At 47.8% G+C, this 27563-nt stretch overlaps 1 protein-coding gene across 1 annotated transcript; it reads left to right on the forward strand.

Annotated features, from left to right (window-relative positions):
- The first annotated feature begins 21708 nt into the window (after window positions 1–21708).
- LOC119382259 (uncharacterized protein K02A2.6-like) lies at window positions 21709–22701 on the forward strand. The gene has a single exon (XM_037649968.1). It carries the CDS (start codon window positions 21709–21711, stop codon window positions 22699–22701), a length of 993 nt encoding a protein of 330 aa, XP_037505896.1.
- The last annotated feature ends 4862 nt before the right edge of the window (window positions 22702–27563 follow it).

The raw sequence follows: 27563 nt of genomic DNA on the forward strand, positions 1-27563 counted from the left end.
GCATCAACTTTCTGGACACAACCATATATCTTGAGAATGGCATATTAAAGACAACGCTGTATAAAAAACCATTTGACAAGCAACAATACCTAGATTATACTAGCCATCACCCGAAACATTGTAAACGGGGCATTTTCAGGAGCCAAGCGACAAGGTTACGTCGAATTATGTGTAGAAGATGAGGATTACGTAAACAGACTTACTACCCTAAAAGAAACACTAGCAAACAGAAGCCATCCAAACGCGTTCCTTCATAAGGCTTACACGGACGCACTAAAACTAGACCGCACTGAGACACTCAAACCACGCCCTAAAACCACCACAACAACAACGCCTCTTCTCACTACAAAATTTTCAAACGCGCTTCCGAACATAAACAACATCCTCACAAAATACTATCCAATTCTAACAACCAACCAGAAACTTAAAAAAATCTTCCCCGAACCATGCACCTAAGGTCGCCTACAGACGCAACGCCAATTTTAAAGACATGCTTGTTCATGCAAAACTCGCAACAAGAACTACACCAACATCTGGTCCCTGTGGGCGCACCAGATGCTCGACATGCAAACATATACAGCCGGCCACCAACGTAAAAAGCACAGCATCGGATTACATTCACAAGGTAACATCGAACTTCACGTGCACCTCAAACAACCTTATCTACTGCATTGAATGCACCACCTGTAAAAAACAATACATAGGCGAAACTGGACAACCAATTCATGTAAGACTGAACGGCCACCGCGCTGACACAAAGCACAATTTACCAAAAGCAGTAGCTAGCCATTTCAATCAAGAAGACCACAAGTTCGATCAAGCCAAACTTTACATTCTACAAACAAATTTCCGGGCACCACGTGAGAGGAAATACATGGAATCGTATTTGATACACAAATTTCAATCCCTACACCCATCAGGAATAAATGTAGCACGTGGCAATTTGGAATCACTAAAAGCCATAGCATGATTTCTCTAATATTAGGAGACGTAAAGTACGCTCAGCCTTCAAATAACCTTGACCAATATTCTATTCGCAACTTAAAATCCATACTAGACCCCCTAATACACTATCAATCTTTTGTCCAATATTCTGTTCGCAACATAAAATAACTACTAGCCTCCATAACACACTACCAATGTTCTTTTTGAAAATTATTTCAGTCTTACTATATATATATCTGTGTATATAAAGGTAGATATAGTATATGTACGCATGTCATTCTTAAGTGATCTTTTTTTTATAGAACCTTTGAACCACGGTTTCATTTCCCCTTTCCGCCCTTCTGTCACAGCGCTCGCCTACCCAGCAGGCTCTCCGCGCCCTATTCCGATGCCCCCCCCCCCCCCAAATCCCTTCTTTTCCTTTCCATCTTTTTTTCTTTTTTTAACTGGACGGCGGCCCAACTTCTGTGGCTTTCGACGACACGTGGTGCATATGTCTGCCAATGACTTCACCTATTCCTTTCAGACACCCCCCTCAATATCACTTAAAGTCGACATGTGGACATTTAAACGCACGCTGCCCGCTTTCCCGGAATGTAGTTGTCCTCCTCATCATCTTCTGCGGCCCTTTGTGATGGCTAGACTCGCCGCCCTGCTGCCGCTGCACCCTTCCAGTTTCCTACAAGCTCCCCCCTTTTTTTCTTCGTATTGCCGTTGGTGGCTCCAGATTTGTTAGACCGTCAGTGCCGTGAGTGTTCAGGTGGTTGCAGGTTGTCTCCGCGCTCGCAGCGTTAGTTATGTAGCACTGCAACGACCATGGAAACAGTGCTTACACGTGCTCTACCTGTGCAGTTTGACGAGTGGAACTTGATGCCGTGAATTCTACGTTTTCTGTGGTGCGCTCGCGTGTCAATGTTCGCCTGCACTGCGTCACCGGCTGCTCGCAGCGAACAAAGCATGACAGGTTGTTGCGTTTCACAATGTTCGAACGACAGTGGGAACGGAGTGAGAATGTTTCGCTTCCCGTCGAGCCCAACGCGAAAGAAACGTTGGCTGGCCCAAATCAAGCGAGACCGCGGTGGTTGGTGACGCTGTCATCATATGTATGCATGGTGAGTACTGTGTTTTGCAATGCTGTCTGTACCGCAGTTACATAGTGACGTAATTTGTAAGCTATACGACTGCGTACTGCAAGCTGCCACGCATCGATTACATTAAAGGGACACTAAAGAGCAAAACGATTTTTCTCGCATTAGTAAAGTAGTCTTCCACGATACCAAAAACACCACGCTTGCTGCTAGAAGACGCTTAATAAGCGAGAAAACTCGAAAAAAGAAAATACAGGTGGCGACGCCGCCTTGGAATTCCCGCACCATTTGCCGTGACGTGACATATTTTTGACGGCGCCTGCTTGGGCCTACGTAGTTCCTAGTCGGTTAAATCGAAGTACATTGTCCTCTGAAGGGGCCAGAGACTTGACATAACGAGTTTGTGGAAATTTCGTCGAGCCAGTGGCGCCAGAATACGTTAAATGCTCTTTGAAACCTTTTACGTCACGAATTACAAAGTTCGGCGCGAAATTTAAAAATGAAACTTTGAACTTGGTTTTCTCCTCTAATAATAAACCTATGGTGGTGAAATAAACTACACAAGAGTTCTCCGAGCACACTTTATCAATCTAGACCAATTCATTGTTTCTCTTTAGTGTCCCTTAAATTACTATTACAGAGCATCAAAAAAAAAAGGGAGGGGGCTACCGCAGGCGCGGGTGAACGTGTATCTGGACTTTCGCGTGTGCAACCGTTACGTGGACTTGTACCAGCCAGTGGCCTAGGCATAATTTTTTTTCGGGGGGAGGGGGGGGGGGAGCACGGGCCCGGTGCGCCACCCGCTGGCTACACCACTTGTACCAACTCGCCTGACCTCCAATCATATTTCGACAGAAAGTTTTACCTCCCTCCAACTCTAGTTTTCACGTTGGAATGCACATAAAGCACGGAGGTATCGTGAGGCAAGCATTGGATCGAATGAAAAGATATCTGTAGCGAAACAGTCATATGTAAGCAAAAAAGAAAAGAAAAAAAGGATCTGTTATACCGAATACGGAAAAACCTGTGTTAGGTCCCGTGTTTTTCTTCCTTATTCTGCGCAAAGTCGCAAGAGAAAGCTCCGCACCAAGTTTACAAACATTTCCTTTTGCAGCAAACGCAGATATCGCAGCTGTGCAAACTACATCTTCTCGAGCATCTGTGAACTTCATTATTTAACTGATGCCAAGGATTGTACAAAGTCGTGCTGAGAAATTAGTGTTCAAAACGTTTCTCTACATCTGTTCCCTTTAAATGTTGTATGCGATTGCAGTTTACACAACTCTCATTTCCTGCCAAGCTGTCAGCTCAATTCTGTGGTTTTTAAAAACTGATGTTCAGAAATCTTCCTCATGGCCTGAATTGGAAATTTTTGGCGAAAGCGGTTAAATATCTTCTTTTAACTGAAGCAAACCTAATGAAAATCGGTGCAATGGGTTTCAAGCTTGACATTTTTTTTCTATGTCAGTGTACTTAACTCCTTCATTAGCAATGATAGCTTAGCAGATAGGTGTTGAACTGCTTAGTTCAAGGATGTGAATCCGATTCCCGGCCATATCGGCTGAATTTTGATGGGGTCCAAATGCGATAACACTTGTTCAGGAAACCCAGGTTGCGGAAATTAATCCTGGACACCCTTGCTATTTCGTGCCCCATAATCGTATCGTGGGTTTGGCATGTTATACCCCACAGTTTTTTAGGCACTTCTGAAGTACAGCTTTTTGCTAAACATACGTACGCCTACCCTTCACATCAGTTTCATTTTAGTGCGTGGTTACCGCAAAATTCTTTGTATTCTTGCCAGGCAGAAGGACATGTTATCCGGTCGCTTACAAAGGCTAGCTGAAAGCTGATGACCACTATCTTTGTCGACATAGAAAAGATAATGAAAATGTGTTATATTGCCGCAGCCACTGACTTGCTTGTTAACCAAACTACTGCGAGGCTTCTGTTCTGTACAGTGATATTAAGCTGAATATAGAGGCTCAGAAAGTTCTCACACCAACCTAATCATGTGCACATATTGCGTACGTGTTTGATACCACTGCCCTCTAATGCATGGGCTTTAGGGTAAAACCCTCAAGCAACGAAATATTGGAACGGCTCAAGGTCATTTTTCTTCTTTTAGTCACTAAATTACCAATATACGTGCAGCCTCAGCTTTTACGACACTACCGACGCAATAATAATTACCGGATGAAGACGTTTTTCCTGAAAACTCCATTCTTACTCAGTTTTTACTATGCTGCAGCTGCTTCGCATTAATCATTTGCTGTCTTCATCTTGTCATAACTGAAGGTGGGGACTACAGCTGCATTCAGCTTCATGAATAACAACAAACGCAAGTGTTGTGTTTGCGTAAATAGACCTTGCAGATACAGCTTTAAACACTGACGTTTACATGCTCTTGGTAGCGAGACCTATGTGATGACAGCTTTCTCTGTTTGTTTCATTACATAATTAACTGTATGCAAGCTCTTCGGTTCAAAATTGTTTACTTTGTATATGTGAATTTCATTTTAAAGCTGGCGACAAAGTATCAACTTGATTGCTGTAGACACTGCTGTAGTTGAACCTTGAACCTACAGTTACAAAATATTTCGAAGGCTCTGGCTGCTGCTGTATACGGGCTTACCTCAGTTTTCATAAGTGTGGTACTCTTTGATGAAAGTTTGTGAATATTGCCGCGCGTATGTGCCAGTAGCGTCGACAATGAAGCAGCGCGAGGACACTGGCCCCAGTGCAGGGACGAAGAAGACGTTGTTGTCATTTCAGCTACTGATAAAGCGTATTTGTTGGTCGTTCTCCTTTTGATCGTCGATCCTGCGTCGTTACACTGGTGGAGGTGCTGGGTAAGCTTCATGCTTGGCACCCCTTCGCGGAGCCGACGATCGCGCCCGGAATCGCCACCACGCGTTGTAACACCGGTCCACCGTTTCAGTCGCCGTCTGCTTGGCCTGGCGCCCGAGCTCAATCCCCTGCCAGAAGGTTCCAGCAATCGTCCTTCAACCACCATGGCCACTGCAGCTCCATCGCACGTGACACTGCAGAATCCTATGATTCCTGAGTGTTTTCATGGTGAAGCCTATGAAGACGCCCACGATTGGCTGGACCAGTTCGAACGCTGTGCGAAATACAATCAATGGACCACCTCAGACGACAAACTTTCGAACGTCTATTTCTACCTCAAGGACAATGCTCAGACGTGGTACATAAACCGGGAGAGGAGTTTGGCTACGTGGGACGACTTCCGCACCCAGCTGCTCGACACTTTTACCAGTGTCGACAGGAGGGAGAATGCGCAACGTCTCCTGGAATCTCGCATCCAGAAACCGAACGAGAGCGTTGCTATGTTCGCTGAAGACATGGCCCGTCTTTTCCGTAGGGCAGACCCTGAGATGCCAGAAGAAAGGAAGTTGCGGTATCTCATGCGAGGAGTGAAAGAGCAGTTGTTTGCCGGCCTTGTCAGAAATCCACCGACAACAGTCGCTGAATTCACTAAAGAGGGCACAGCGATCGAACGGGCCTTACAGCAGCGATACCGCCAGCACGAACACATGATCAACTCGGTAGCGAGTACGTCAGCCATGACTTTGAGTGACAAGCCTCTGCGAGAAGTCATCCGGGAGATTCTGCGAGAGGAGCTTCGGCAGCTCGGTTTGATTCCACCAACAGAACCGACGCCGGCATTATCTCTTGTCGCTGATGTCGTCCGGGATGAGGTCCGTCAAGCTCTTTCTTCGCCAGGCTATGGTGATGTACAACGGCATCTTACTTACGCTGATGCTGTCCGATGTCAAGTCATCGCACCTCCGACGCCGCCGGCTCCGACTAGGCCACCGCCTACCCTGCAAACGCAGCCTATCTCATCGCCACCAACCTTGCCGATCTCGCCGACACGCAGAATGCCGTACGGTCGACACCCGAACGCCTCAACGTGGTTCAATGGAGAATCCCCACTGAACTACCAGCGTCGGAAAACCGATTTGTGGCGTACCGCTGACCGTCGACCGGTGTGCTTTCATTGTGACGAAGCAGGGCATGTCTATCGAGTTTGCCGTTATCGCGAGGCTCAATACTCGAGATTTCCTCCCCACCCCGATTACGCTACGCATGACGGTCGGCGCACGCACAACGACGCTCCTCTGAGTCTTCCGCCGCAAAATCTCACCACGCCCCGATCACGTTCTCCATCTCCTGCACGGTATAGTTCACCGAATCGTCGCAGTTTTGCCGACGTCACCAGAGGTAGGTCCCCTAGCCCGCGACGGGGAAACTAGACGCAGCGACCTCCGGGGGTGGGGTTGCCAATCGTCGAAATTCCGAACAGCCCCCACTACAGACGAACGCCAACTCAAAGACACCGACGCCGAAGACTGCGATTACAACGACGACTACGGCGACTGCGACGAATACGACACCTGCCGATGTAAGCGAAGTGGTCAGCGCAGACCTTGTCATTCACATTGACGGCCATCAAGTGACGGCTCTTGTTGACACTGGCTCCCACTTTTCGATCATCAGCCTACAACTAGCCGACAGATTAAGGAAAGTAAAGACACCATGGCACGAGCCCAATATCAGAACTGCCGGAGGTCAGTTGATGACACCTGTTGGAAAGTGCACGGCCCGACTCATCATCGCGGGTTCAACCTTCGTCGCCACCCTTGTGATTCTTCGTTAATGCTGTAAAGAGCTCATATTAGGAATGGATTTCTTGCGCGAATACGGGGCTGTGATTAACATCCGCGACAAGAGCGTAACATTTGCTCCACACTCGGGCACTGCTAACGATGAGGAAAACCGGCGACCTCGTTTGCGCATCGCCGGTGACGACGTTATACTCCTGCCACGCAGTTGCTCCCTTGTACCCGTGCGCTGCGACAGCCTGCAGAGCGCCACTGGCGTCGCTGAACACATCAGTGAGATAACATTCACTTGCGGCATTTCTATTGCCAGGGCCGTCATCAATATCAGCGATGGATGCGCTGAACTCTTGTTGACGAATTTCAGCAAGGAACGCCGACACATCGTTAGTGGCACTGCCATTGCCTATTTCGATGAACTTGCGCAAATCGAAGATTGCCATCTTGTGGAGAAGGTGGCACCGTCTACTATCAATACACCGACACCTGTTGACGTTAGTCCGACATTATCGGCCATCGAGCGAGACCGCCTTCTTGCGCTGATCCACAAGTTTCACGGCTGCTTCTCATCCACATCCAGAGTTGGTCAAACACCACTCACGAAACACCGCATCATCACAGACTCCGATGCCCGACCCATCCGGCAAAATCCTTATCGCGTTGCCCAAAGGAGCGTGAGGCAATTCAAAAACAGGTGAAAACGATGCTGGAAGATGGCGTTATTCGGCCATCTAACAGTCCTTGGGCATCGCCTGTAGTACTCGTGAAAAAGAAGGACGGCAGCTTGCGTTTCTGCGTCGACTACAGGAAGCTCAACCAGATCACAAAGAAGGATGTTTATCCTCTGCCGCGTATTGATGATTCCCTGGATAGACTACGAAACGCCCGTTACTTTTCGTCAATGGACTTAAAAAGCGGCTACTGGCAAATTGAGGTGGATGAGAGAGACCGTGAAAAGACCGCCTTTGTCACGCCCGACGGACTTTATGAATTTCAGGTGCTTCCCTTCGGTTTGTGTTCGGCGCCAGCAACGTTTCAGCGTCTAATGGACACTGTACTATCGGGACTTAAGTGGCAAACCTGCCTAGTGTACCTCGATGACGTGATTGTCTTTTCTGCAACGTTCGAGGAGCACTTAAGAAGACTGGAAACAGTTTTTGACGCAATAAGCTCGGCCGGTCTCACATTGAAACCCGAAAAATGCCACTTTGGCTTTCACGAACTTCAATTCCTAGGTCACGTCGTCAGCAGCCAAGGAATCCGGCCCGATCCGGATAAAGTTGCTGCCGTGGCGAATTTTCCGACCCCATCGGACAAAAAATCAGTGCGACGTTTTTTGGGACTTTGTGCCTATTACCGGCGATTTATTGCGAATTTTTCGCGCATCGCATGGCCATTGACCGAGCTCACGAGGGAAGATATCCCATTCGCATGGGGCGAAGACCAGCAACGGGCATTTGACGAGCTTCGCCAACGCATGCAAACGCCTCCCGTGCTCGCCCACTTCGATGAAGACGCGCCCACGATATTGCACACACACGCTAGTAATGTGGGCCTTGGAGCAGTACTCGTACAGTGGCAGGACGACAGCGAAAAGGTGATCGCTTACGCCAGTAGGACGCTGTCCCGAACAGAAGCCAACTACACTACGACCGAGAAAGAATGCCTCGCAATGGTATGGGCAGTCCTCAAATTTCGCCCGTATTTGTACGGTCGCTCGTTCACCGTTATCAGCGATCACCATTCGCTCTGCTGGTTAATTAATTTGAAAGATCCATCCGGCCGTCTCGCACGCTGGAGTCTTCGGCTCCAAGAGTTCGACTTCACTGTTGCCTACAAATCGGGAAGACGACACGCCGATGCCGACTGTCTTTCTCGGTCTCCCGTTGAAACAGCAGACCAAGACGACGACGACACAGCCTTTTTGGGAGTCGTGGACACTGCCGCTTTTTCACGACAGCAGCGGGACGACGCTGAACTGCTGCCGCTCATTCATTACCTTGAAGGACGAACCAATAGCGTGCCGAAATTATTTGCAAGGGGGCTGGCGTCGTACTGCTTGCGCAACGACGTTCTTTACAAAAAGAACTTTTCACCTCGTGGCAGCAGCTACTTACTCGTCGTTCCCTCATCGCTTCGACGTGAAGTCCTGCACGCCTGCCACAACGAGCCGACCGCTGGTCACTTGGGCTACACTCGGACATTGGCAAGGATTAGGCAGAACTATTTCTGGCCGAAACTTGCCACGGCCGTGAAAACTTACGTGCAGACATGTCTAGATTGCCAGCGCCGCAAGCCGCCATCCATCAAGCCAGCCGGCCTGTTGCAACCTATTCATGTGCATACGACGCCATTTGCACAAATTGGCATGGATTTTCTGGGCCCCTTCCCAACGTTTACTACTGGAAATAGATGGATAATCGTCGCCACCGATTACCTCACCCGATACGCCGAGACAGGAGCTCTGCGACGGGCAACAGCGGCTGAAGTGGCGCGATTTTTTATCGAAGCCATCGTTTTAAGGCACGGTGCTCCCGCAGTTATTATCACTGACAGAGGTACTGCGTTCATGGCCGAGCTTTTGGACACCGTTCTGCGACTAAGTGGTACCGCCCACAGGAAGACAACGGCGTATCATCCACAGACCAACGGGTTAACCGAACGTCTCAACAGGACCCTGGCTGACATGATAAGCATGTACGTAGATGTAGAGCACAAGAACTGGGACGACATCCTACCCTACGTCACATTTGCGTATAACACGGCTCGTCAGGAGACCACTCGGAAGACACCCTTCAGTCTCGTTTACGGCCGTGAAGTTACAACTACGTTAGACGCGATGCTCCCTCATGAAAATGATGGCACAGAGACGGACGCTGAAGAATTTACGCAGCGAGCAGAAGAAGCTCGGCAACTTGCCCGGTTGCGAATCACCGAGCAACAGGACTATGACGCGAGGCACTACAATCTCCGGTACAGACCCGTCACATACAACGTGGGCGACAAAGTGTGGGTTTGGACGCCTATTCGTCGTCGTGGGCTCTCTGAAAAGCTGTTGCGGAGATACTTCGGGCCTTACGAAGTCCTCCGACGCATCAGTGACGTCAATTACGAGGTTGTTCCGGGCGGCCCTCAGTGTTCCAAGCGCCAAAGACATTAACCAGAAATCGTCCACGTGCTTCGGATGAAGCCATAATTTCAGTGACTAACTGCACAGTGTTTTTTACCCTGTTTTCTGGGCTTTCATCATCGGGACGATGTTTTTTTAAAGGGGGAATAATGCCGCGCGTATGTGCCAGTAGCGTCGACAATGAAGCAGCGCAAGGACACTGGCCCCAGTGCAGGGACGAAGAAGACGTTGTTGTCATTTCAGCTACTGATAAAGCGTATTTGTTGGTCGTTCTCCTTTTGATCGTCGATCCTGCGTCGTTACAATATTTGTTTCAAATAAAATGCTGTGGAGTTCTAGGACTGTTTGAAAACGGTCGTCTTACTATTCGAAAACTATTCGAAGAGCATTTAATTAGTGTTCGTATTCGATTCGGTTCCGAAATTCACTATTCACACACCCCTAGTATTCTGGCGTTGTAATATTGGGAACAGAGCAGTTCTTATTTGCATATCTGGCCTATGTGTACTGCTCACGTGTTAACACGTGATCAATTCTTGAAGACGAATAACTAAGCACCTCGTACTTTTCAGGCACATTTTGAGGAGCACAGCTTTGAGCAAAACAGGAAGGACAACAAGAAGAAGCTGACAAGAAACGCCATTCCTACATGGTTCCCTTCTCGTCGTAAGTATGGAAGATACTGTATACAAGTCTTAAGTGTCATGGAAAGTCGCGATCTGTGATCACTGATTGGATCCACACAGCAAAGTGTGATGGCGGCATTGTGAGACATTCAACCACTTTCATACCTAATTGCGCCATTGTTGCATAGCCTCTTTGAGCAAGATACTGCTCTTGTATCCATAAAACGAGTTACTACACAAAATATTATGACAAACAAGAGTTCAAGTTTCATCCCATAAACGAGGGAAAGCGGAGGATCTTATACCTGAAAACATGTGGCATTTTACACGCACTGCTACATGATCATGGGCCCCTTTAAGAAAAAGCTTGGGCTTTTCTGGCCTGTCTATAGTATATCTATACTTAGCCGTCTACGTATGGCTGCTCTCGCGATCGCCTACTTAGCTTGGTGTTGACCAAAATTGGCATAGGACGGTAAGAGGGTTTGACGGATATGACTGTCTGGTTATGGCATGAATAGCGTGGAACTCCTGTCGTGTACGTCGTCGAACCCTTTCCTCCAGACACGTGTGACACATACCCATATACCGCGGGCCACGGTAAGCGGTGTGGGGATTGAGGCTTGCCCGTCGCCATTGCGCGAGCTTTTCGCCTATTTCTGCCATCCTCATGTCCGATCATGTCGCTCCTCCGCCGTCCTACGGCGCTGGGCGAGCGGGGGTGACGTTAACCCTCCTCACCCCGGCGCCGGTTCGCGACGGTGGCGCCGCGTTCGAGTCTCGCGAGACGTTTTGCGCGGCGGGCGAGTCAGACTCTCTCTGGACCTCGTAGGGTAAGCACGCATTTTCTTTCCTGTCCGTCGGCTCCTTTGTTTGGGCTCGCTCGGACGGAGTTCACCAACGGTGCCTTGCGCCAGCGGCGAGCGCTTACCTTACGTTGTCCTTTCCGAACGCTAGGCTGAAGAGCGGTGCGGTGCATTCGTGCGTGGTCATACTACACCGAAACCGTACCTATCGAAGCCAACGCGAGCGGAGTTTGCCCTTGCTCGAGCGATCGGGCCCTGTGGTCGCAGATCGTAAGAGTACGCAGCATAGTCGCGAGGGTCCGTTTCCCTCAGCGGCGTGTCGCCGTGAGCCCTTTTGCCGCGGAGACGTGCTAGCGGCACCCTTTGTGTTGTACTTTCGCCCGTGGCGTGGTTAAGCCTGTTTTGCTTCTCCCGCCGCCTTTGGGAGCAGGCGTTGTACTGCGTTTTGTGGTGTTGCCGCAGGCAATAAAGTGTTGCGGATTTCGAGAGCAGTACTGTGTACTTGCCGCGCTACGCTCGGCGCCTTGTTTGCGCTCGAACGTACGTGTGCAGCGGCGCGCTAGTTCACGCGAGGCGACGGCAGACGCGGCCCTGTGGCTCGCTAAGTCCGAACCCACGCTAGAGGCCGTACTCCTGTGAGATACGTGCACACTACAGAGGGTATGCGCCACAGGTGAATGACAGTTTATATCTAACCAGGAACGGCAAGAACAGACTTTGATAATTGGGATGCGAGAGCGTAAAGAAAAACCGACAATGACAGCGTTGACCTGAAGAATGCAAAAAATAATCAGGATCTCAGCAGGAATCGAACCCACGCATTCTGCGTGGCAGTCATGTATTCTGCCACAGAGCCACACCACTTATTGAAACTGCTTTAGAAAAAGACCCTATGCAGGCGTAATGTCAGTGCAGTGTCAATTGTGGTTGAAGCGCTGGCTATCCAATTTTATAACAAAGCAATAAACGAGACATATGTACTCCTGTGATACAGGTGTCATGCCGGGTTAAGATGAATTTTGGTTCCCGTTGTTTTTTTTTCGTACAGCGTTGAGCTGGGCTTCGCTGTGCTCCCAAGCTTGGTTTTGACTCTCAACGATTTCAGCTGTTTTACAGTACTCTATTGCTATTTCCAACGTGAGGTTCCGCTCTCGCAGAAGTCTCGCCCTCAATTTTCTGTCTTTCGTGCCGCACACCAGTTGGTCTCGAACCATAGAATTTTTCAGCTCTCCGAAATTGCAGTACTGCGACTTTAGCTGAACATCTCTTAAAAATTGCTCAAATGGCTCGTCCTCAAGCTGCAGGCGTGTTCTAAAGACATAGCGTTCGTAGGTTTCATTTCACTTCGGACTACAGTATTCTTCAAACTTCTGCACAATTACATCGTAGTCCTCGCGTTGCTCGTTCGTCAGTTTAAGGTGGCGGTTCCACTACCACCATCTTGCCAATAGTTCGAAAAACGACAACAGACGACGCCACTCTTCCACGTTTGCAGAAAGCGAGAAAATTGCGCGCGCAAGTATGGTCAGCGTCGCCTCGCGCGTGTTTTATATGTTATATGTCGCGCTAGGTGACGGAAATCGGCCGACAAAAAGCAAGGAGCACAAACGCGGACGGCGTCTTTCACCTACAATCGGGGCCAACTGTTGGCGTCGTTTCAACGACATGACGATAAGTGCCCCAGTGACAGCTGGCAGACTGAAACCGGCGTCGTTTCGCTCAAGTGTTTTCGCAAATACACAAACGATCTTGTCTCTCTCACTTACGTCCATGGAATAACGATTGAACATAACATGAACCAAACGCTTCGAAGCGTATGAATGCACTGGCACGGCCGCTGGATAAAAACAAGGTCGTGGCACTGGCACTGGCATGGCCGCTAACCTTCTTTTTGATGTGGCGACTATAGTTTCCTAGTTCCCTATAGTGGCGACCTTGGCACTGGCTTGATGTAGGTTCGCACGAGCGCGTCTTTTTTTCCTGGCATGTTTTGCGTCTCGGGAAAATAATTAGAGTGCTTTAGCTCGACTATGCCAGTATATACGTAGCGTGAGCTATGGACGAGCGAGCGATCTCACGCGAGACAAGCGCCAGCCCACTAGTGACACTCACTCCAAGGACTTCCAGGCCATCGGTGCGCCAGCTCTGCGCCGTGTTACGTCACTGCTCCTCGCGCTTGCACAGAACTGATTACCGTAATCCACGCGAAACGGCTGAATCTCAGCCAATGTAGCTTACGCTACAAGAACAGCCAGGCACATTTCAGCACAAGATAACTTTAGGATCCTGGGGTTATTTGCTAAAATTTACCCCCTTTAACTACAATAAAAGGGTTACCTAAAATTCTAAATAAAGTGCCTCTTGTCTAGTATTAGTTGAACACGTGACTTACACTAATATAGAGGAGTTAGAACCTCCTAGAGCACATGGTTTTTCTAAAACTTTTCATGAGAATTACGTGTAACGCCTAGTATAAGAGATGACGTGGGATAATCCATAAGTTGGTTCGCGTTGTTTTCCGTCTTGCTTTCACCATCTTTGTGCTACTACCTCAATTATGGTAAACTAAGCCCCCACGAAGTGTTTCCTTCAAGAAATTCTTCATTTTCGCCAACAGTCGATTTCCAAATGCGACGTAATCGCACGAACACACAGATTAGCGAGTAGCAGCACAATCGGGCTCAGCATCGCACTTAGTGGGAGGGCGGGAGAGGGGTTATGTATATTCGTAAATCATAGGAGGTTATCACGGCACCCACATAAGAGCGACACCTCGGAGCCCATGTCCATGTGTTCTACGAATGTTTTTTTCCTATACTCCGTTTCATACATCAAATGCAACGCTGTGAAGTCTAGCGAGACTTTTTGCAATCAATGCGTTCGCGCTAAGAAATAGTACGATGATTTTTGTATCTGAGACATGATATATTTTCCTCTTTGTGTTTTGAGCGTCGGAGATAAAAACTTCCCGTTATACGGCTTCTCTTTCTTCTCATTTCTTGATGTTTTATTTGTAGGCTTTCGCGACGCTGTGCAGGAGCGTTCGTGCTCGTCTCGCACGAGCGTTTACAACGATGAAAGCCAAGCGCGAGAAGCACTAGGTCACACATATTTCTGACCGAACTTCTTGCATAGCTTCCACGGGGCTGCATATCTGCCAGCTTAGGCGTGCACATGAGCAGGGCAGGGTGGGCGCCCCCCCCCCCCCCCTGTCCCCTAAAATTGGTGCGTGAAGTCTGCCCCATATATCTACAGTGGCTAGAATGCGCTAGTCCCTTTACCCATACAATGCGTTGATAGAGAGGGGGGGGGGGGGCTGAGATGAGTTGAAAAGCAAGACCGATGAAAAGCAAGCAGCATAAACGCGGACGGCGTCTTTCACCCACAATCGGCCGAGGGTTGGCGTCGTTTGAAGGACACGACCAAAGACAATTGACAGTTGGCGGACTTTTTTTTTTTGTTTTGAAGGATAGCCTTGCCAGGCATTCGAAAACTTGTTACGGGCACCAGTAATTCGCGAAAAAAACGAAACAACACTTCCCTAAACAGCCGAATGTAATGTAGACGTAAGCGCGAAAGCTAGGGCGTGGAAAAGCAAAAAGGCTGCATGATCCTGTCCTAAATGTCACTCGCTCCATGCATGCCCCCTCCCTTTCAATCATTCTTTTTCGTACTGATATTTTGACGTCACAGCCACGTGTACACGGACGATGGGCTGATACTGAATTCATGTTTGGCGGCATCCTTTTTTTTTTTTTTTTGGCTTGCCATTGTTACGGTTTGATGGAAAGCAGTGAATGAGACAATGAAAAACGCAAGCCATATAGCAGTATGAGAAGCACTTCAAGATTACTTTATTCATTTCGCCGATGTTTTTGTGTGGGCGTTATCTTATCAAAGCCTTTGTTGAAAAATGGAAAAGCTCTTGCTTTGACGGACACATCGAGCAAATAAATGGTACACACACACACACACACACACACACACACACACACACACACACACACACACACACACACACACACACACATATATATATATATATATATATATATATATATATATATATATATATATATATATATAGTGTAGCCTGCGGGCAAGATAATGACAAACACTGCAACATAAAGGCGCTCGCTGACACGCGCACGCGAACACTACAAACACCCACATGAATGCAATGCGACGTTTCAACGTAAATATGGAACGAGAGTTATGGGATGGCCGTCGCCAAAACTGACGCACCTCTCTGCATTTTCTTTGTTTTCTTTTAAATTTTTGCCGACAGTCGTTTTTGAGATGCAATCGAAGCGGCCGAACACGCAGTTTGGCAATTAGCGGCCCGATTAGGCCCAGCATCGTACTTAGTGGCAGGGCGGGGAGGAGGCGCAAATCATAGGTAGTTAGGACGGCCCCAGTGAGCCTTCATAGAAAACATACATAAGATCGAAACTTCTGAGCCCATGACCATGTGTTCTACGAATGTCTTTTCCTATACTCCGTATCATACATAAGGTGCAACGCGGTGGAGGCCAGCGAGACGTCTGACAATGAATGCGTTTGCGTGAGGAAGAAGACAATGATTTTTCCATGTGAGGCATGATTTTTTAAATGCGAAGCATTTCTTAGCGAACTTCTGCGACTTTGAGCGTATCTATCTATCTATCTATCTATCTATCTATCTATCTATCTATCTATCTATCTATCTATCTATCTATCTATCTATCTATCTATCTATCTATCTATCTATCTATCTATCTATCTATCTATCTATCTATCTATCTATCTATCTAGCCGCCTACGACTTTGTGCTCTCCTGGCCGTTTCGTTCATCGGATGTTTACCAAAATTGGTGTGTCATAACATGGCCTTATTACCAACATAAATGACAGGTCATATCATGAAAATCATGACACGCATGTCATGAACAGCATGATTTACATTCCACGACCTTAGGCTCTTGCGGCCGTTCCGTTAATTCCATATACACCAAAATTGGTACGGCGTGACAAGAATTCATGACAAACATAATGACTGGTCCTAACGTGCAAATCATGGCGCACGTGTCATGTGCAGCATGATTTACATGACATGGTTTCTGGGCGCTCGCGGCCGTTTAAATGAAGGGATATATACGAAAACTGGTATGACGAGACATTTCTGTATGAAGAACATAACTGACACGTGGTAACATGAAAATCATGACATGCATGTCATGTATGACATGATTTACATGCCATGCTCATGGCGCACTCGCGGTCGTTTCGCTGGATTAATATACACCAAAATTGGTATTGTGCTATGTGACTGTATGAAGAACTTGAATAACAGGTCGTAGCATGAAAATCATGATATCCATGACACGTGTGTCATGGTTTACATGTCACGCTCATGGTGCATTTGCGGCCGTTTCGCTTGCATGACATGCACCAAAATTGGTATTGCGCGACACGACCGTATGACGAACGTAAGTGAGAGGTGGTAACATGAAAATCATGACATGCAAGTCATGTACAACCTGATTTACATGCCACGCTCATGGTGCGCTAGCGGCCGTTTCAGTAGATTGATATACACCAAAATTGGTATTGCGCGAAGTGACGATATGAAGAACATGAATAACAGTTGGTAAGATGAAAACCATGATATGCATGTCATGTATGTCATGATTTACATGCCACGCTCATGATGCATTCGCGGCCGCTTCGCTAGCTTGATGTACACCAAAATTGGTATTGCGCGCAGCGACTGTATGACGAACGTAAATGAGACATGGTAAATGAAAATCATGACATGCATGACATGTACGACATGATTTACATGTCATGCTCATGGCGCACTCGTGGCCGTTTCGTTTGCTTGGTATGCACCAAAATTGGTATTGTGCTATGTGACTGTATGAAGAACATGAATAACAGGTGCTGGCATGAAAACCATGACATCTATGACATGTATGTCATGATTTACATGCCTCGCTCATGGTACACTTGCGGCTGTTCCGCTTGCACGATATACACCAAAATTGGTATTGCGCGACGCGACCGTATGACGAACTTAAGTGAGAGGTGGTCACACGAAAATCATGACATGCAAGTCTTGTACAACCTGATTTACATGCCACGCTTATGGTGCGCTAGCGGCCTTTTCAGTAGATTGATATACACCAAAATTGGTATTGCGCGAAGTGACTGTATGAAGAACATGAATAACAGTTGGTAAGATGAAAACCATGACATGCATGTCATGTATGTCATGATTTACATGCCACGCTCATGATGCATTCGCGGCCGCTTCGCTAGCTTGATGTACACCAAAATTGGTATTGCGCGCAGCGACTGTATGACGAACGTAAATGAGACATGGTAACATGAAAATCATGACATGCATGACATGTAGGACATGATTTACATGTCATGGTCACGGCGCATTCGTGACCGTTTCGCTTGCATGATATACACCAAAATTGGTATTGCGCGACGCGACTGCATAATGAACGTAAATGAGAGGTGGTAACATGGAAACATGACATGCAGGTCATGTACGACATGATTTGCAAGCCACACTCATGATACATTCGCGGCCGTTTTCCTAGCTTGATATATACCAAAATTGGTATTGCGTGACGCGACTGTATGACGAACATGAATAACAGGTGGTAACATGAAAATCATGACATGCATGTCATGTATGGCATGATTTACATGCTATACTCGTGGTGCACTCGCGGCCATTTCGCTCGTTTGATATACACCAAAATTGATATTGCGCGATGTGACTGTATGACGAACATAAATGAGAGGTCTTAACATGCGAATCATGACATGCATGTCATGTACGGTATGATTTACATGCCACTGTCATGGTGTGCTTCCGGCCATTTTGTTAACCGGGTATATACCAAAATTGGTATGGCACGACACGAGTGCGTGATGAACATAAGCGACAGGTCATGCATTGTATATACCAGAATATGCGTTTCATTGGCATGGTGTATATTAGATGGTGCATACATGCGTGCATGGCAAACATGCGATATATGGTGGACTAGATGCCATGGCATGAATGATTTCATTTGGCTCAAAGACAAACAAGGCGATGTATGCAGCTCTTTGCTGGCTGCTTCGCATTACATCGATTCCCACAGTGCGTGGGATCTGCCGAATTTTTTTCTCTTGGGAACAGTAATAAACCAAGATGGTTTGTGCGTTGGAGGGCAAGACACCCCGTTATTTTCGTCTCTTTGTTCTCATTTGTAACCTTTCGCGACGCTGTGCAGGCGCGTTCGTGGTCGTCTCGCACGAGCGTTTACAACGGTGAAAGCCAGGCGCAAGACGCGCGTAGTCACACATACTGCTGACTGAACTTCTTGTATAGCTTCCACAGCGTTGCATATATTGTATGAAACTGAGTAGAGGTACATCGGCCAGCGTAGGTGTGCACACGAGGGGGCTGGGCGTCCCCCCCCCCCTTGGGGGGGGAGAGAATACAACATTTATTGGTAGAAATAAGTCGCTATTGGGGGTGGGCCTCCTAGTCCGGAAGACCATTGGCTCTTGCCGCCGCCCGGGCACGACGGTCGACCAGGGCTTGTTGCTGCACTGGGTCAGAGCTGGACAGGGTCGCCTTGGGGGCTTACATGACCGGTCATGTAGGCTTTTACAGAATCCAATTTTTATTTATGATTCTTCTATAAAAGCATGAATACACTTATTTGCTGTGGAAAGCTGTGGTTTTCCTTTATTTTGACTTACAGGCACCATCGACAAGTTTTCCATTTAGGTTGCCGCAAAAGTTTTTCAACAAAATGTTCGTCAGTAGCATATGTATCGGCACTATTTTGTTCATGTGGCCACTCTCACGTGCGTCTAAGTCAGGTTATTCTTCGTTGACCAGACATTGCACTGTCCGCCTTGTACTTTGCTACGAACTAGTTGTTATCCGATCATTAGTAGTAGTTCTGGCTACGCAGCAAGCCGCTTTACGACAAAGTAGCAGTGCGCAACAGCGTTATCACTAGGTAGAGTAGTCCTCCTCAGTCGAACTGTTTCCTAACACCGTAGCGCTCATTAGTGGCAAAGACAGTGATCGTCTTATCCGAAGTGAGTGCGTCTTTTCACAAAGCACAATATAACTTTTCCAGGGTCCCATACATTGAATATTCTGTCAGGTCGACTAGAACGTTCTGCATCTTCAACAAAGTCTCGCTTCTGTCGCATCGTTGCAACTAGGATGTAATTACCTGATTGGGTACAACTTACCACTACTGGTCAGTGGAAGTTGTCGGCACAGTGCTCGACAGGCATACTTTGAAAATTCCGGCAATGACAAGCTTTCATACGTTCACCATCGTGTCCCCTTTAAAGCGGCGCTACATACATATCATTCACACGGCATGTCAGCGTCCTTCCTTTCACAATTTCGAACCTCACAGGCACGAAAACACTCAAAGGAACGCGCAAAACACGAGCAGCTGAACCACAAAGAGATGCACATTACTAAAGACGTGCCGGGGAACACTGGTTCTAAGAACGCGTGACGAACGCGCAATCTTCTTGCATACCGAAACCATTTGCCGCTTGATGAGACCGCCCCACCTGCTGACGTGGGGCGAGTGGAAAGGGTTTATCACTAAGCCCTCCTCCTTTTACGGTTGGTGTTTGTTACGCGCGGCGACTAGACTTAGCTAGTGAAGCAAACTATGAGGCCTGGAGATATAATTCATGCCTGTTCTACCCGTTTTATTATGTTTAATTGCGCCACTTTTGGCGAACGCTTGAACTCGCATAAAGCAACTTGATGTTTCATTTCATAGATGGAGCTACCACCAAAAAACGCCTGTGAGACTTATGATTCATTGAAAATATTTTGTTTGAAGCACTGAGTGGTCAAGTTAGTGAGCACAAGTAGATAAAAGACACAATATGCATCTACTAATGTGCAATACTCGTTGGGAATTAGCGTCTAAAAGAAAAAAAAAAGCGAGTTTCTACGGGACTGGTCAGCAGGAAAATTACGTAAATTCACTGCTGTCTTGCAGGTTCCCTAATAAAGATAAAGGAACTTTCTCTTCATAGAATCATATAAAGGGCCTTGCTTCTTCATTATGTAGAAGTTCACAGTATCAGCTTGTATAGTTTTGTCGCTTCATCGGTAATGCGTGACCAAGTACAGCCATAAACTGCCGCATTGACACAATAATAATTCATCAAGTTTTGGTCAGAACACAAAGCAACTTCGCATGGAAAATAAGTGTAATGTAGTCTACGTAGCCACTAAATATTATTGTTCTGCTTTGAAAAGTAAAAAAGATATTCTCACAAAAACTTTTAATATTTTGCCCATTTTCATTGGAGCGTAAATAAATGACTAATTATTTTATGGCTAATATCTCTTTATGGAAACCTTAAATAGCACTTCTTCTAAAGGCACGGTAAATTTGGTCTAGTTATGTTGAACAGTTTCGCCGTACTGGCAGTACAACGGAGGCTTGTACAACGAAAATGCCTTTTGTTGCTCACACTATTTTCATTGCTATTAGGTAACGCTTCCGAACAGGCATTAACACCAGGTGTCATTAGAAAGCGGAGATCATAAGCTTTCTGAATTATTACAATTAATATTTATTTGTCAAGCGCAGCGAGCACAGTGCGTCTGCAAACAATGCGTAAAATGCGGAGGGGGGGTTCGCCGGAGTGGGACCGCCACCTTAAAGGTGTTAAAAACATCGTTTGCTTCCTGACCTGCAACGTGAAGGAAGATTACTGCTTTCTGGGCCTTTGTCCGTTCTGGCGTCGTTGTTGTGGCCTTGAAGTATAGCTCCATTCGTTGACGAAATTTTGCCCAGTTTTCTGCAGGAGTTTCGGAGAGCACCAGACGCTCGGGCGGCGCCAATGCTTCCATCGTGGCGTTTTAGCTGGTGGGACGCTGGGCTTGTATTTCTGACACCATGCGTCGACAGGCAGACACAAGAGACCCAGAACAAAAGTCCTTTATTGTTGTAGCGTCTTGTCTTTTATAAGCAATGCCAGCCTCATGGTTGCTAGACTTGCTACACAATTCCGATACATCTCTTACCAGGGCTATTGAGGAAGCAGTCGCCGCTGAGGCCATTACCCGAGAAGGAAGCTTTACCTCGCCCCAAAGCACAAGCGCGCCGCGCGTCGAGCCAGTGCACCACGGGACGACGGCAGGTGATGACGGGGAGCAAGTAGCCAGTGAAGACGTTCTCCGGCTTCGTGCAGGCCCCGAGCAGCAACGAGGCGTCGAGAGACTGTCAAGTGGCTCCTGCACCAGCTGCGAAGGCCCACATGAACGCCGCCTGTGTCGATTCCGCGCTCTCCAGTGCAGGGAATGCGGAAAAACCGGGCACATTGCTAAGGTCTGCCGGTCCCAGTGGCAGTCGGGCCCACGTCGACATTCCAATGCCGACGGCCGGACACAGCGTTCCAAAAACGCCTTCGCACAAACATGGCGTACTGTGACGACTTGGCGGTGACTGCTAGCAACGCAGTGTCTCAGCCTGCCAAGAAGACGGTACATGTGGACCTCAGAATCGAAGGCGCACAGTGCCAGATGGAGGTGGACTCGGGATCAACCTATTCGATCATTTCCGATGCTACTGCCAGACGCATTTTTCCAAAGGGGCGTGTCCCAAATCTACAGCCACTTGACATCATCATGAGAGACTATCAAGCCAACCGCATCGCAGTACGGGGAATTGGTACTGTGCGAGTGCAGCTCAAAGATTTTGACGGCCAGCTGCGCCTTGTCATTGTCAAGGGGAAGTGCCCAAGTCTTCTCGGACTTGATTGGTTTCCTGCACTCGGGATTGATATTACGGGAGTGCAACACATTGACCAATTGCCAACATCACTTGAAAGCATATTCAAAGACTTTGCCTCTGTGTTTGATGGGACACTAGGCTGCTACAAGGGACCGCCAGTGCAATTTGCACATAACCCCGATGTTGTGCCTATCCGCCTAAAAGCCAGGAGGGTTCCTTTTGCACTTCGGCCAAAAATCGATGTCGAACTGAACAAACTGGTACAACAGGGAATCCTGGAGCCAGTTGATCACGCTCGTTGGGAAACCCCCATTGTTACGCCACTGAAGGCAAATGGAGACGTCCACATATGTCCAGACTATAAGTGCACAATCAACAAAGCCTTGCAGCAGCACTCGTATCCCGTGCCAGCGGTCAGCCACCTGCTGGCATCCCTCTCTGGTGGAGCTGTTTTTGCAAAGCTAGACTTGGCACAGGCCTACCAGCAGCTGCCTGTGACTGATGAATCTGCAGATGCACAGACCATTGTGACTCATCGGGGTGCTTTCCGTGTTCGCCGACTAGAATTCGGTGTCAGTGTCGTACCTGGCATTTTCCAGAGCTTAATGGAGAACCTCCTGCGGGGACTACCGGGTGTCATTCCATACTTTGATGATGTCCTCATTTCGGGATCCTGACACCAGGAAGTGCTCAGTCACCTTCGAGAGGTACTCCAACGGTTCCAAGATGCAGGGCTCAAGGTCAAAAAAGAAAAATGCCATCTAGGAGTGACTCAAAGGGAATTTCTGGGTTTCCGAGTCGATGCTGAAGGTATCCATCCAACACAGGCGAAGACGCAAGCCATCCTTAACGCACCGCCGCCTTCGAACAAAGCTGAACTGCAGGCCTTCCTGGGTCTTCTGAATTTTTATCATGCTTTCCTGCCGCACAAGGCCACCATCGCAGAACCTCTGCACCGGTTGTTGGATAAGAAGGTGCCGTGGGTGTGGGAAGCCCCACAGCAGATAGCGTTCGACCATGTGAAGAAATTGCTGGCGTCAAACCAGGTGTTTTTTTATTCTTTATTCATGAGATACCCCGCAGCGCCCGAAGGCGTTATAGCAGGGGGCTTACATCAATAAATGAGTTGCATTTTTGTTCGCACGCAAGTACAACTTTGTTCATACATAAATAACTGAAATACATCTTCGTTCACACACATAATACAAATCTGTTCCCACATAAATACATCATCGTTCAGATTACAGCACGAGTTTACAGCATTGAATAAAATACATCTTCATTCCCACTATGTACTTGCTTTTCAGCTAGCCTATTCCAATGTTTAATTGTTGTAGGAAAAAATGAATTGGCATTCATGTTCGTTTTAGCTGAGTATTCCAGGATTTTACAACTATGATCAAAACGTTTTGAAATGTAATGAGGTGTGTGTAGGTGAATTTCTCTGTTAATTCCAGTTTTATTATAGTAAATCATATAAAGAAATTTTAATCTCTGTCTATGGCGGCGGTCAGAAAGACACCCCCATCCTAGCTCAGCCTTCATTGCAGTGCAGCTCTCCCTCCTTCCGTACCGTCCCAAGACGAACCTGGCTGCACGATTTTGCATTTGCTCAAGAGCAGCAATGAAGGTTACCTCGGCGGGGTCCCACACGACACAACCGTATTCTAAGATAGGTCTGATACAAGTAGTGTACGCTACACGTTTTAAATTCACATGCGAACATCGCAGGTTTCTTTGAATGAAATTTAATACCTTACCAGCTTTGGCTATGAGAGTGTCCACCTGCGGCCTCCAAGAACATTCAGGTGATAGTAGCACACCTAGGTACTTATATGTACTATCTTGTTTCAAATGTACATTGTTCAGGCGGTACCGTGACTGAAATGGTTTTATCCTTTTAGTAAATGAAATATGTACACACTTTGTTATGTTCAAATTCATTTTCCATTTGGTACACCAGCTATGAATGAGTGATAAATCTTTCTGAAGTTCTAATGCATCACTGTGATCGGAAATTTTTTTGTACACAACACAGTCATCCGCAAACAACCGTATAGAAGATGAAATTCCTGCAGAGATATCATTAACATAAATTAAAATGCTCTGTTGGGCGTGTTGGTTCATTATGTAATAGATTGAGCGCAAATGGACGGGACAAAAGAAGGCAAGACAAGTGAGCGCTCGTCTAGTCGTCTTGTCTTCTTTTGTCCCGTCCATTTGCGCTCAATCTATTACAACATAAATTAAAAACAATAGCGGACCCAGAACGGAGCCCTGTGGTACCCCTGAGGTAACATCTGCGTATTCGGAGCATTTTCCATTCAGTACTACAGTTTGTCTTCTTTGAGAAAGGTAACATTCAATCTATTTAAAAACAGTCTTATCAATGTTCAGGGTGGTAAGTTTAAGCAGTAAGAGTGAATATGACACCGTGTCAAAGGTTTTCCGAAAATTCAGGAACACATCGTCAACCTGTCCTACAGTATCTACACCCGATATTACATCATGGCAAAATTCTACTAATTGTGTTGTGCAAGACAGCCCTCTGCGAAATCCATGCTGTTCGTTGATTAGTACCTTATGCTTGTTTAAATGATTTATTATTTCTTTATATAAAAAAATTGGCCGCGTATCTGCGTGCTTCGCTGCAAATGTCGTGTAAAGACGATAGAAGAGGCGCTGTGTGAGATATGGACGCCATCTGGCAATACGTCGGGAAACATGAGTGCTGTGTTGCGTGCTGGTAGTCCCGGCGCAGCAGCAGGCGAAGACCGGCGGTGACCAACGCGACCGGCGGGGACGCCAGCCAGCCCGAAAACGCGGTTTGGCGCGAAGCTCTGAAGCAGAGAAACGTCCGCACTCAACGAGTACTCTCCACACACTCTTTTATTTACACGTCGCCTGGGTAAAACAGGAACGCCAGAGCGGCGCCCACAACCGGCAGCCTGAAGGCCGCCCACAACGCTGCTTTTTCATTTTTTAAATATTTTTTTTTCACCTTCTTGGCCTTCTCAAAACTAAAGTTTTTCAACACCAACCCATGGCATTCGTACAGTGCAATACAGAACCGAAACCGAAACACAACAATGAGCTCGTGCGAAGGGCACGGAGGAAGGCAAATTTCAGCGCAGTCGCATTTTCAGCTTTGTTGAAACAGCGCTCACTAGACGACGACGAAGTAAAAGAAGGCACAGGACAGGCGCTGCCTGTCGTGTGCCTTCTTTTACTTCGTCGTCGTCTAGTGAGCGCTGTTTCAACAAAGATGAACGCATACCAACTCGCTCAAGCTTCCATTCTTATGCATTTTCAGCGCAGCTTAAGAAACTAGGGTCCTTAAAATTACGTGTGTATGCATTTTCTATTAAAGGAACACGCCACCTAATACTTACCTAGTGATGTTGCACCTCAGATATGCATGATATTTACTTTTTGATCGACAACGTTCACAAGTATGAACAGCCGTACCAGTTCAAGACGGCTGGCCCTTGGGCAAGTGGTTCAACTTTGGCCGAGTGGCTGAATCGAGGGACGTCCACCTCAACAAGCCATGGCGCCTTCAACGTCGTGGACGCCTTCGAAGGCCCAAGCCTTCGATGTTGTTGTCCCTGCGGGGACTAGTCCGGAGACCGTCGTCGACGCGACGGCCTCAATAGTTGGCCTCTCCGAGGTACACTGCGTTCAGCATATGGGAGGCATGAACTTCCAAGTCACCGTCAAGAGCATGGCTTCCATGACTCTGATCGTCGACGCTGGCTACCTGACCATCGGTGGCGAGCTTATTCCCGTCGTTCCTGTTGGCCCGCAGGTAACTAACGTCGCCTGCCTATTCCTACCGTCCTTCGTCCCCAACGAAGTCCTCGTCCAGGCTCTGTCCCCATACGGCAAGGTGCTATCTGTAAACGCAGGCTTCATGAGCGCACGACGCGGAGTCCTTACAGGCACACGTTTTGTTCGGATGGAAATGAGCACCACGAATCCCGTCCCCAACTACCTTAGAGTTTCTGGTCATCGAGTCACTTTGGACTACCGCGGCCTACAACGTGTTTGTCGTCGGTGTGGCTCTAGTGGCCATTACCGTGCACAGTGCACAGCACCGTTCTGTGGTCGCTGTGGTGTCCATGGGCACGAAAGCGAAGGTTGCGACCGCCCGTGCCGACGTTGTGGAGATGGTCACCCCACTACCGTCTGCCCAGTGCGGCGTTCGTATTCGGATGCTGCTGCGGCGTCCTTTCCTCCTCTACCGACTGTGTCGCCTGCGGTAACAGCTGAACGAGAAACTGGAGCTGCGGACGAAATAATCAGGAATTCACCTTCTGAAGCGATGGTAAACGGAGAAGTGTGTAGCTTGGCCAATCCCAACGCGCCATGTTTGCCAGCCTCGCTGACAGCAAAAGGTGACACCACGATTGACGTGGCGCCCATTTCAGCCAAACACAACGAGCCATGTTTGCCGGCGTCTCAAGCCGAGAAGCAAAAGCATGCAGGGACCGACGCGCCGGCCCCATCCTCAATTTCAGCGGCTGAGTGCACAGTAGTCTCAGACGTTCCGAAGTGTACGGACGCTGGCGTTTCGTCAGGTGCAGCATTAAAGCCGAATGAGCCAACCACATCGGTTCCTTCAGAAAGTCAGGCTCGCGACTTCCTTGAACAAGTTGCAAGGCGCCATGGGAACTCTTTACTGACGCGCCTCGACAAGCAGCCAACGGTCAAGGTCGTTGGTGGAGACAACGTTGACCCTGCAGCCCTACCGCTACCTGAATCATCGGAAAGCAGCTTCAGCCTCGGAGTGGACAGTAGCATTGAGCTCTCCCCTAGCCTAGGCGGATGTGATGTGGAGATGCTTGTCCCGCGAGAAGTCAAGCGTGCGCACACGACTGGCACCAGCTCGGACGGCACCCAGGATAGCCACTCCGAGTCCCAGCAGCCAAAGAAACCTCGACCCTCTTCTAGAGGGCCGAAGTGTGTTGTGTAGCGTGTGCACTGCATGTCCCCCGGACCCCGGGGTGCCGAAATGAACAACACGACCAGGTCAGTAAGGTCACTCTTAACATTTCAATATGGCCGACACCCTGAAAATTATTTCTTTAAATGTGCAAGGGTTCCGTAATCCTGTGAAACAAGCTGAAGTTATCAGTGTAGCTCGCGCAGAGCATTGTGATGTTCTGTGTTTACAAGAAACAAATTTTTTTACCATTGGCCACGTTCATGCATTCAAACGCAGATTTAACTTGGACTGTTACTTTTCTTTCGCGACATCTCGCTTTAGTGGAGTTGGAATCATTATTTTTAACCGAACTCTCTTGCGAGATCATCACGTTTTCTACGACGGGATAGGTCGTGCTCTGGATTTTGACTGCGTCCTATCGTCTTTCAGGCTACGCATTCTGTGTATCTATGGGCCAGCTCAAGCAGTTATGTCTAACGAATTTTTTCGTGACCTGGACGTGTATTTTCTTGACGGTCGGCATGTCATACTCGCCGGGGATTTTAACTGTGTATTAGACACGCGAGCTGACGTGCAGGGTCCGGGATGGGG

This window comes from Rhipicephalus sanguineus, chromosome 2 (genome assembly GCF_013339695.2).
Source record: "Rhipicephalus sanguineus isolate Rsan-2018 chromosome 2, BIME_Rsan_1.4, whole genome shotgun sequence".
Classification (NCBI taxonomy): domain Eukaryota; kingdom Metazoa; phylum Arthropoda; class Arachnida; order Ixodida; family Ixodidae; genus Rhipicephalus; species Rhipicephalus sanguineus.

Excerpts from the sequence above, each read along its gene's own strand:
- LOC119382259 (XM_037649968.1), top strand. The coding sequence starts at position 21,709 with ATGGCGTACTGTGACGACTTGGCGGTGACTGCTAGCAACGCAGTGTCT.